Here is a 12,435-nt window from a genome sequence, read left to right on the forward strand (position 1 = left end):
AACTGCCCAAGATCCAAAGCATACCACCTCATCTGTAAAACACGGTGGTGGGGGTGTTATGGCCTGGGCATGTATGGGTGCTGAAGGTACTGACTCACTTATCTTCATTGATGATACAACTGCTGATGGTAGTAGCAAAATGAATTCTGAAGTGGATAGACACATCCTATCTGCTCAAGTTCAAACAAATGCCTCAAAGCAATGGCATTCATTCTACAGCAAGACAATGATCCCAAACATACTGCCAATGCAACAAATGAGTTTTTTAAAGCTAAAAGATGGTCAATTCTTGGTCAATCCAAGTCAATCACCCGATCTGAACCCAATTGTGCATGCCTTTTATATGCTGCAGAGAAAACTGAAGGGGACTAGCCCTCAAAACAAGCATAAACTAAAGATGGCTGCAATACAGGCCTGGCAGAGCATCACCAGAGAAGACACCCAGCAACTGGTGATGTCCATGACTCGCAGACTTCAAGCAGTCATTGCATGCAAAGGATATGCAACAAAATACTAAACATGACTACTTTCATTTACATGACATTGCTGTGTCCCAAATATTATGGTGCCTTGAAATGGGGGGGGAACTATGTATAAACACTCCTGTAATTTCTACATGGTGAAATCTATAAAAATGGCCTCTATTAAAATCTGACAATGTGCACTTTAACCACATGTGATTTTTTTCTATTACAAATCTCAAATTGTGGAGTACAGAGGCAAATAAATAAATGGTGGGTCTTTGTCCCAAACATTATGGAGGGCACTGTAGGTTTAAGGTGAGGGGGGAAATCCAAGGGGTCATTTTTCTTTACACAAGGGTTGTGGGTGTATGGAATGAGCTGCCGAAGAAGGTGGTTGAGGCAGGTACTATTGCAACGTATAGACAGGGCCAAACGAGGGGCAGGTAGGACTAGTGTAGATGGGTCTTGTTGGCCGGAGAGAACACGTTATGCCAGAGGGCACAGCCTCAAAGTAAAAGGACGTACCTTTAGAAAGGAGAAGAGAAGGAATTTCTTTAGCCAGAAGGTGGTGAATCTGTGGAATTCATTGGCACAGATGGTTATGGAGGCCAAGTCATTGTGTGTAGGAAGGAACTGCAGATGCTGATTTACAGCGAAAATAGACACAAAATGCTGGAGTAATCTGAAGAAGGGTCTCAGCCCGAAACGCCACCCATTCCTTCTCTCCTGCCCCGCTGAGTTACTCCAGCATTTTATATCTATCTTCCAAGTCATTGGGTGTTTTTAAGTTGGAGATTGACAGATGATTAGTAAGGGTGTCAGGGAGAGTAGGCAGGATAATGGGGTCGAGAAGGAAAGAGAGATCAGCCATGATTGAAAGCCATAGTAGACTCGATGGGCCGAATGGCCCAATTCTGCTGCTATATCTTATGAAATTGTGAACTTGCTACGTACCAAATACGAATCTATATCCAAGTGGGAATGAGCTTGAATCCCCTTGTATTCGTACTTAATGTCTGGGTCCTCGTAGATATCCGACTCTGGAAGCAGAGAGAGCAGGAAGGAGCAGGAACCAAGTCAGCAAACAATGGCGCAGTTCCGCTTCTGTCAGCATTCAAGACACCGGGATCCCCGTCTGGAGAAATCCAACTGCGACCCCTTCCATCCCTTTCTCCATCCCATACACTTTAGATCCCCACGAGTGGCAGCAGTGAAACTCCTGTATAAGCATCTTGCCTTTCATCACAGGACCCACACCACCCTGTTTATCCACACTCTCATCTCACTGACCACAGACCCACACCACCCTGTTTATCCACACTCTCATCTCACTGACCACAGACCCACACCACCCTGGCCACACTCTCATCTCACTGACCGCAGACCCACACCACCCTGGCCACACTCTCATCTCACTGACCGCAGACCCACACCACCCTGGCCACGCTCTCATCTCACTGACCACAGGACCCACACCACCCTGTTTATCCACACTCTCATCTCACTAACCACAGACCCACACCACCCTGTTTATCCACACTCTCATCTCACTGACCACAGACCCACACCACCCTGGCCACGCTCTCATCTCGCTGCTACCATCGGGAAGAAGGTACAGGAGCCTGAAAACATGACCTCCAGGTTCAAGAACAGCTTCTTCCCAGTAACCAACAGGTTCTTGAGCGCTGCACACTAATTAAACTTCGAACGGTCTTAGTTGCACTTGGAACTTCGGGCTTTTGTTTTGCACCAATAGTGTTTTTTTTAAATTTATTTAACTTTTTTTCATTTGTTTGTTATGTAATCTATTGAGTACTGTGTTTACAGACCCTTTGTGCTGCTGCAAGTAAGAATAACATTGTTCCGTTTTGGGACATATGACAATTGAACACTCTTAAAAGCCTTGGTTTGGAGGATGGCACGATGTCGCAGCGGTAGAGCTGCTGTCTTACAGCGCCAGAAACCCGGGTTCGATCCTGACTACAGGTACAGCCTGTACAGATCTTGTACATTGCCCCCGTGATCTCATGGGTTTTCTCCGGGTGCTCTGGTTCCCGCCCACACTCCAAAAACATGCAGGTTTGAAGGTTAATTGGTTTCGGTAAGTTGCAAAATTGTCCCTAGTGTGTAGGATAGTGCTCCTAAACACAAAATGCTGGAGTAATTCAGCGTGTCAGGCAGCATCTCTGGAGAGAAGGAATAGGTGACGTTTTGGGTCAAGACCCTTCATCAGACAGAGTACAGTGCTAGTGTACGGGGTGATCGCTGGTCAGTGTGGACTCGATGGGCCGAAGGGTCTATTTCCGCGCTATAGCTCTAAAGTCATAAATAAAGTCTAAAGTAGGGCCACGCACCTCTGGCTGATGTATCAGACGTGTAGTCTGTCACTTCAAACATCAGCTTGTGGTGAGGGATGAGGAAGAGATTCTGCTTGAAGCCCATCAGGATATCTCCTGTGTCATTGAGGAAGATGGCGTGGGTGAGGGTGTGATCGAGAACTATCTCAGTCAGCAGATACCCCTGGAGATCCCAGACTTTAATCACGGCTTCACCACTGCAACATGAATAGAGGATGGGCACAGGGTAGTGACAACCAGAGCATCAACAACCGCCGCAGTTCATCGCAGGCAACAGTGGTAGATCTGCTGCCTCAGAGAGACAGCGACCCCGGGTTTGATCCCGACTACGCCTGCTGTCTGTCCATCCTCCCCGTGACCCGACCGCATGGGGTTTCTCCGGGTGCTCCGGTTTCGTCACATACTCCAAAGACGTACAGGTTTGTATGTTAATTGGCTTCTGTAAACTATCCCTAGTGTATGAGATATTGTTAAAGGGGACTCAGTGGGGCCGAATGGCCTGTTTCCGGGCTGTTCGCTGAACTAAACTAATCAGAATCGGTCAAATCATAAGTTGACATACCCTGCCGGCCCTGATTTGTTTTGCCTTTTTCTCGCCTCCAGTTTATTTCCCACCACTCCTCAGCTCTACTATCAGTCTGAAGACAGGCTCCAACCCGAAACGTCACATTCTTTTCCTCCAGAGATGCTGCCTGACCTGCAGAGTTACTCGAGTCTTTTGTGTCTACCTCTGGGTCAAATCATAAGCAGGACACATAAGTGCCGGAGGAACTCAGCGGGTCAGGCTGCATCGGTGAAGGGAATGGACAGGCGACGTTTCGGATCAGGTTCCTTTTTCGGACAGATAGAGTAGGGGGGAAGAAATCTGAATAGGAGAGGTGGGGGCGGGATAAAGCCTGATGAGTGATAGGTGGGTACAGGTGAGGGAGGGGTGATTGGCAGATAGCTGGAGTAAGCGACAAAGGCTGGAGTGTGACAAACCCCCCCCACCTCTTTCCCCCCCCCCCCCCCCCACCCAGACACACCTGCAACTCAGGAAGATGTTCTGCTTTGGGCAGGCATCAGTGAACACGTCCGTTAGAGACGCCGTCTGCCTCTCGTCCGAGTCACTCCTCTCGTCCAAATCTGAAGAGAGAAGGAGGTTAACACTCGGAGAGGACCAGAGCAAGTGAAGCTCCACGGACAGGGGTGAAGATCAGCTAATATGGACAATATTTGTGACTGACATCGGCAGACACCCTGGCCCCTCCCCATTCCCCCCTCTCTCGATGTCCCCCTCTGTCTCCCCCTTACTGCCTCTTCTCCATCTCCTCCTCTCTCTACCCCTTTCCATTACACTCCACCCGCTCCACCCCTCTCCCCACCCTCCACCCTCTTTCTCACCACCACTGTCAGTCTCCTCCTCACTCTCTCCTCTCCATCTTCCCCCCAATCAATTACAGTTAGAGTTTAACTTAGTGTTACGTGTACCGAGGTACAGTGAACAGCTTTTGTTGCGTGTTATCCAGTCAGCAGAAAGATAATACTCTACATGATTACAATCGAGCCGTTACAGTGTATAGATACATGATAAGGGAAGTGCAAGGTAAAGCCAGCAAAGTCCGATCAAGGATAGTCCGAAGGTCACCAAAGGGTTCAGCACTGCTCTCTGGTTGTGGTAGGATGATTCAGTTGCCTGATAACAGCTGGGAAGAAACTGACCCTGAATCTGGAGGTGTGCATTTTCACACTTCTGTACTTTTTGCCTGATGGGAGAGGGGAGAAGAAGGAGTGGCCAGGGTGCGACTCGTCCTTGATTATATTGCTGGCCCTGCATGGTAGCATGAGGTATAAATGGAGTCAATAGAAGGAAGATAGACACAAAAAGCTGGAGTAACTCAGCGGGGCAGGCAGCATCTCTGGAGAGAAGGAATGGGTGACATTTCGGGTCGAGACCCTTCTTCAGACGGAAGGTTGGTTTGTGTGATGGTCTGGGCTGCATCCACAATTTGCTGCAATTTCTTGCGGTCTTGGATGGAGCTGTTCCCAAACCAAGCTGTGATGCATCCTGATAAAATGTTTTCTATGGTTCATCTGTCGAAGTTGGTGAGAGTTGTAGGGGCCATGCCGAACTTCCTAAGCCTTCTAAGGAAGTAGAGGCGTGGTGTGTTTTATTGGTCGTTGCTTCAATATGGGTGGTCCAGTAGAAGTTCTTGGTGATTTTGACTCGGAGGAATTTTAAGTTTTTAAGTTTTCAACTATCTCTACTTCGGCACCATCACTCACTATCTCCTTTGTCTTGCTAACATTGCTAAAGGTTGTTGTCTCGACAACAGGACACAAAGTTCTCAATCTCCTTCCTCTCCTCCGTCTCATAGTTATTTGATATCCAGCTCACAATGGTGGTGCCTTATGCCAATTTGAAAATTGACTTAGATTTGTACATGGCTTTACAATCGTGGGTGTACAAGGGGTAAAGAAGGGGACTGAGAACGCATCCTTGTGGAGCCCGCGTGTGGGGGATTATCGTGGCGGATGATTTGTCCCCTATCCTCACTGATTGGGGTCTGTTGGTCAAGGATCCAGTTGCAGAGGTGAGTGCTGACATCAAGTCCCACGCGTTTGGTGATAAGCTTGGATGGTATCACGGGCACGATATGGTGGAGACGCCCCTCAAAACAAGGGAAGGTATCCCGCGCCAGGGGGCCACATGAGTGGCACGGGTGGGGGACAGACTTGAGAAATGTATAGACTGTATTGAACAAGGTGTAGAGCCTCCGAAAATGTCAGATGAATTTTTCCGCATGGTTCACGTATTGTATATATTTATTATTTGAATAAAGTCTATTGTGAAATTAAAAAAAAAAATCCTGATATTAAAGGCCCTGTCCCACTGTACGAGGTAATTCAAGTTCTCCCGAGTTTTCCCCTGATTCAAACTCGGAGAATGTCCGTAGCTGGTCCGTAGGAGTTTGTGGATGTCTCGTAGCGGCTCGTACGAGTAAAAAGTAACCATTTTTTTTATCACGAGTATTTATTTACTCGTGGACAGTTTTTGCAGGGATGAAAAAACGTCACGAGTTTACCGGATTCCCCGTTAGCAATTCGAGCCGCTACGAGACATCCACGTACTCCTACGGACCCGCTACGGGCATTCTCCGAGTTCGGGTCAGGGGTAAACTCGGGAGAACTCTTGAATTACCTCATCCAGTGGGACAGGGGCTTAAAGGCAGAGCTGTAAGTGGGTCAAGACCCCTGGGTAGACTGGTTTTAATGTGTTCCATAACTAGCCTCTCAAAATATTTCATGAAGACGGATGTCAAGGCCACTGGACGGTAGTCGTTTAGGCAGGAGGTCTTGCTTTTTTTCAGCACCGGGATGATGGTGGTCTTCTTGAAGCAGGTGAGTACCTCAGAACGGAGTAGGGAGAGATTAAAGATGTCTGCGAATACTCCCGCTAGCTGGTCCGCGCGGCTACGAAGGACATGGCCAGGAACTCCGTCTGGGCCAGTTGCTTTTCGTGGGTTCACCCCCTCACCCCCACCCCCTCTCCCCCTCCCTCTCCTCCCCCTCTACCCCCTCTCACTCTTCCCCTCTCCGTGTCTCTCCCCCTCTCGCTCTGCCCGTCAACCCCCTTCCCCCACCCCCCCTCTCCCCCTCGCTCTGTGATACATGCCAAGTCTCTGTCTCACCTTGCTTTGAGGGAGAGACCACTACAGACACCACCCTTTGGGTATAACAATACACAATAGACAATAGGTGCAGGAGTAGGCCATTCAGCCCTTCGAGCCAGCACCACCATTCAATGTGATCATGGCTGATCATCCCTAATCAGTACCTCGTTCCTGCCTTCTCCCCATATCCCCTGACTCTGCTTTCTTTAAGAGCCCTACCTAGCTCTCTCTTGAAAGTATCCAGTGAACCGGCCTCCACCGGCAGAGAATTCCACAGACTCACAACTCTCTGTGTGAAGAAGTGTTTCCTCGTCGCGTTCTAAATGGCTTACAGCTTATTCTTAAACTGTGGCCCCTGGTTCTGGACTCCCCCAACATTGGGAACATGTTTCCTGCCTCTAGCATGTCCAAACCCTTAATAATCTTATATGTTTCAATGAGATTCCCTCTCATCCTTCTAAACTCCAGAGTATTCAAGCCTAGCCGCTCCATTCTCTCAGCATATGACAGTCCCACCATCCCGGGAATTAACCTTGTAAACCTACACTGCACTCCCTCAATAACAAGAATGTCCTTCCGCAAATTAGGGCACCAAAACTGCACACAATACTCCGGATGTGGTACCACTAGGGCCCTATACAACTGTAGAAGGACCTCTGCTCCTATACTCAACTCCTCTTGTTATGAAGGCCAACGTGCCATTCGCTTTCTTCTCTGCCTGCTGTACCTGTATGCTTACTTTCATTGACTGATGAACAAGGACCTCCAGATCCCGTTGTACTTCCCCTTTTCCCAAGTTGACCACTGAGTCTCATCTCTGCCTTGAATGGGTTTATGCAGCCACCCTTCCTCCTGCACCCTCCTCTCTCCCCTTCCACCCTCCCCCCTCCCCCACACGCCTGGGATCTTCCCCTGGTGACCCCAGGCCACACACAGCTCACCTGGCGGTGTGGTGATAGATGCCGGAAGTAGCCAGGAGCTGGTGGCTGTGAAGTTGGAGAAGATGATTGACCCGGACTCCAGCCCCAGACACAGGTGACTGTCCTGAAACCAAACACATTCACCTATCAATGGTTCGACGCCGTTTTATTGTCGGGCATGCGTAGAGGGTGGCACAGTGGTAGAGTTGCTGCCTTACCAGCCCCAGAGACCCGGGTTCGATCCTGACTATGGGAGCTGTCTGTACGGAGTTCGTACGTTCTTCCCGTGACCTGCGTGTGTTTTCTCCGGGTGTTCCGGTTTCCTCCCACACTCCAAAGACGTATTGGCTTGTAGGTTAATTGGCTTCGGTAAGAATTATAAATTGTCCCTTGGGTGTAAGGTAGTGCTAATGTAGGGGATGATTGATAGTCGGCATGGACTCGGTGGGCCGAAGGCTCTGTTTCCGCACTGTATCTCTAAACTAAACTAAACGGTAAAACTTTATTTGCATAGGTCACACATGCACGAGTCGGCATGTTTTGGGGAATGAGAATAAGGAGAAGGTGCAGAGCCGGCACAGACAGCACCTGAGGTCAGGATCAAATCCAGTTTAGTTTTGTTTATTGTCACGTGTACCGAGGTACAATGAAAAGCTTTTGTCATATACTAACCAGTCAGCAGCAAGACAATACATGATTACAATCGAGCCATTTACGTGTATAAGGGAATAACATTTAGTGCAAGGTAATGCCAGTAAAGTCCGATCAAGGATAGTCTGAGGGTCACCAAAGAGGCAGATAGTAGTTCAGCATTGCTCTCTGGTTGAGGTAGGATGATTCAGTTGCCTGATAACAGCTGGGAAGAAACTGTCCCTGAATCTGGAGGTGTGCGTTTTCACACTTCTATACCTTTTGCCTGATGGGAAAGGGGAAAAGAGGGAATGGCCACGTTGAGACTCGTCCTTGATTCTGCTGCTGGCCTTGCCGAGGCAGCATGAAGTATAAATGGAGTCAATAGGAGGGTGGTTGGTTTGTGTGCTGGTCTGGGCTGCGTCCACAATTCGCTGCAATTTCTTGCAGTCCTGGATGAAGCTGTTCCCCAAACCCAGCTGTGATGCATTCTGATAAAATGCTTTCGATGGTGCATCTGTAGAAGTTGGTGAGAGGAGGCTGCAACTCTAGCGCTGCGCCACTGTGTGGCCCTGTCGTATCAGGTCCAGACTCAAGAGTTCATAGCCCTCCCCAACCACCAAGCTAAAGTTAAACGCATCTGAAATGAAACATACTTGTAGGAACAAGGAAGCCCCCAAACCCCGTTGTACTCACTATTATCGAGAGGCTGACCGTGGAGAATGGGATGATAACATCGTGGAGAAGATACAACTTGGGCAGACTCCAGATCTTGAGACACTTGCCTGCAGTGTCCTGACCCATCGATATCAACTGGCTCTGATCCACGATTGACATCATGAAGATTACCTGTAACACATTACTCCCAGGTAAGTCAGTGATAGAGTTACGATAGACACAAGGTGCTGGAGTAACTCAGTGGGCAGACAGCATCTGTGGAGAACATGAATCGGTGATGTTTCGAGTCAGGACACTTCTTCAGATCCATGGATAGGTGACATTTTTATGTCAGAATGTTTCTTCAGACTGAAGCAGTGTCTCAACCCAAAACATTGCCTATCCTGTTCTCCAGAGATACTGCCTGACCCACTGAGTTACTCCAGCACTTTGTGTCTATCTTTGGTATAAACCAGCATCTGCAGTTGTTTTTTTATTATATCGAGTCACAAGGTCAGATAGCACAGAAACAGGCCATTCAGCCCAGGTTCAATAGAGGCCAGTTCATTGGCTATATTTAAGAGGGAGTTAGATGTGGCCCTTGTGGCTAAAGGGATCAGGGGGTATGGAGAGAAGGTAGGGATGGGATACTGAGTTGGATGATCAGCCATGATCATAATGAATGGCGGTGCAGGCTTGAAGGGCCGAATGGCCTACTCCTGCACCTATTTTCTATGTTTCTATGTTTCTACAATAGTGTAGGAGTAGGCCATTTGGCCCATTGAGCCAGCACTGTCATTCACTGTGATCATGGCTGATCATCCACAATCAGTACCCCATTCCTGCCTTCTCCCCATATTTCTTGACTCCGCTATCTCTAAGAAGTCTATCCAACTCTTGAAAGCATCCAAAGAATCAGCCTCTACTGCCTTCTGAGGCAGAGAATTTCACAGTCACAACTCTCTGGATGAAAAAGTTTTTCCTCAACTCCGTTCTAAATGGCATACCCCTTAATCTGTGGCCCCTGGTTTTGGACTCCCCCAACATCGGAACATGTTTCCTGCCTCTAGCGTGTCCAATCCCTTAATAATCTTGTATGTTTCAATAAGATCCCCTCTCATCCTTCTAAATTCCAGAGTATACAAGCCCAGGCGCTCCATTCTTTCAACATATGACAGTCCCGCCATCCCAGGAATTAACCTCGTGAACCTACGCTGCACTCCCTCAATAGCGAGAATGTCCTTCCTCAAATTCGGAGACCAAAACTGCACACAATACTCTAGGTGTGGTCTCACTAGGGCCCTGTACAACTGCAGAAGGACCTCTTTGCTCCTATACTTAACTCCTCTTGTTATGAAGGCCAACATGCCATTAGCTTTCTTCACTGCCTGCTGTACCTGCATGCTTACTTTCAGTGACTGATGTACAAGGTCACCCAGATCTCGTTGTACATCCCCTTTTCCTAACATGTCCAAGTTGACTATCTACACGAGAAGGAGGGTATTGTGCGAAAGGGGTATATCAGCCTCTAATGTAGTTTTTCTTAGAGATACAGCATGGAAACAAGCCCTTCGGCCCACCGAGTTCACGCTGACTATTGATCACTGGCTCTATGTTATCCCACTTTCTCATCCACTCCCTGCACACCTGGGGGCAATTTACAGAGGGCCAATTAACCTATAAACCCGCACATCTTTGGGGTGTGGGAGGAAACCGGAGCACCCAGAGGAAACCCACGTGGTCACAGGGCGAACATATGATGACGTTTGACGGAACTGGCCTGTATTCGCTGGAGTTTAGAAGGATGGGGGGGGGACCTCATTGAAATTTGCCGACTAGTGAAAGGACTAGATAGAGTGGATTTGGAGATGTTTCAACTAGTGGGTGTCTAGGACCAGAGGACATAGTCTCAGAATAAAAGGACGTACCTTTAGAAAGGAGATGAGGAGGAATGTATTTAGTCAGAAGGTGGTAAATCTGTGAAATTCATTGCAACAGAAGGCTGTGGAGATCAGGTCAATGGATATTTTTAAGGCAGGATTGATAGATTCTTGATTAGTACAGGTGTTAGGGGTTAGAAGGCATGAAAATGGGGTTGAGAGGGACAGATAGATCAGCCATGATTGAATTGGGGAGTAGACCTGATGCACCGAATGACCTAATTCTGCTCCTATTACTTATGAACTTATGAGAACGTGCAAACTCCACACCAACAGCACCTGAGGTCGGGATCAGACCCTCGTCCCTGGCACTTTGAGGCTTCTTTGGGTGGACAACACATGAAGCAACTTCTGGAGGGAGGTCAATATGACGCAGGGTTCGGGAGGGAGCGACCTCCACTGCCGGCGGGTTCCTGGTGACTCACCGGTCCCTGGTGGGCTTGGATGTCGTGGTAGGACACGTTCATCACCTCGGTATCCACGAAGAATATCCGTCCATCCTGTCAGAGGGAGAGAGACTCCATGACTGCTGTCCTCCCCATCGTCAAAGGCATCTACAGGAGGCACTGCCTCAAAATGGGAGCCAGCATCATCAAAGACCCACACCACCTTGGCCACACTCTCATCTTACCCCTTCCATCAGGAAAAAGGTATCGGAGCCTGAAAACTGTAACGTCCAGGTTCAGGAGCAGTTTCTTCCCTACAGCCATCAGGCTACTAAACACTACAACCTCCGAATAAGCTCTGAACTACATAGACTTGGCACATTGGTTATCTTTGTAGACTTGTTCATGATGGATCTCACCCCCACTTTTAGACTTTAGCGATACAGTGTGAAAACAGGACCTTTGGCCCACCAAGTCTGCGCCGACAGGCGATCACCCCGTACACTGACACTATTCTACACCCTAGGGACAATTTACAATTTTTACTCAATCCAATTAACCTACAAACCCGCACGTCTTTGAAGTGTGGGAGGAAACCGGTGCACCCGGAGAAAACCCACATGGTCACAGGGAGAACGTGCAAACTCTGTGCAGACAGCACCTATGGTCAGCATCTCTACTGCTGTGCAACTGTGCTGTCCACCTTGTCAAGGGGCATTAAATGCTGGCCCTGCCCATGACCCTGGACCTCGAGGGACTGTGACAGATGGTTTCCCCTCTCCCCACCTCCCCCCCGTCCCCTCTTCCCACCTCCCCCCCCCCCCCGTCCCCTCTCTGCCCCCATCCCCTCTCCCCACCTCAGCCCCGTCCCCTCTCCCCACCTCAGCCCCGTCCCCTCTCCCCACCTCAGCCCCGTCCCCTCACCTCCAGGCCCAAGAGCAGAAACTCCTCTGAGTCGGCGCATGCGGTCCCCTCACCGGTCGGGTAGTAGATGCGTGAGGAGAGGCTGGCGATACAGCGGCACGCACAGTCCGGAACCTTCCACAGGCTCTCGTCAAACGGAGACAGGCGCGTGTCGTTGGCAAGCGATCTAGTCGGCTCGGGGCACAGAGGGCAGAGTTGGTCACGGTGACATGCTGCACTTTCCCCCTCCCTCCAATAATGTGCCCCCTCACCCACGTTCATACGCCATAGGACCAGTATTGGACCATTCGGCCCATCAAGTCTACTCCGCCATTCAATCATGGCTGATCTAACTTTCCCTCTCAACCCCATTCTCCTGTCTCCTCCCCATAAACCCTGACACCTTACTGATCAAGAATCTGTCAATCTGCACCGTAAAAATATCCATTGACTTGGCCTCCACAGCCATCTGTGATTCTGAAGGACCCATATTTACAGTGAGATGGTGAAGAATTCTCACAAGAA

The 12,435-nt window shown here is 49.1% G+C and overlaps 1 protein-coding gene across 1 annotated transcript in view; it reads right to left on the minus strand.

The window, feature by feature from the left end:
- Positions 1-12,435, minus strand: part of LOC116983278 — a 34,313-nt gene that overhangs the window by 12,448 nt on the left and 9,430 nt on the right. Inside the window, exons 7-13 of the mRNA XM_033036962.1 lie at positions 11,932-12,097; positions 11,047-11,121; positions 8,721-8,873; positions 7,416-7,518; positions 3,847-3,946; positions 2,819-3,018; positions 1,419-1,504 (exon numbers count right to left, since the gene is read on the minus strand). Coding sequence (XP_032892853.1) covers positions 1,419-1,504; positions 2,819-3,018; positions 3,847-3,946; positions 7,416-7,518; positions 8,721-8,873; positions 11,047-11,121; positions 11,932-12,097 — 883 coding nt within the window. The remainder of the gene's footprint in view (positions 1-1,418; positions 1,505-2,818; positions 3,019-3,846; positions 3,947-7,415; positions 7,519-8,720; positions 8,874-11,046; positions 11,122-11,931; positions 12,098-12,435) is intronic.

This window comes from Amblyraja radiata, chromosome 18 (genome assembly GCF_010909765.2).
Source record: "Amblyraja radiata isolate CabotCenter1 chromosome 18, sAmbRad1.1.pri, whole genome shotgun sequence".
Classification (NCBI taxonomy): domain Eukaryota; kingdom Metazoa; phylum Chordata; class Chondrichthyes; order Rajiformes; family Rajidae; genus Amblyraja; species Amblyraja radiata.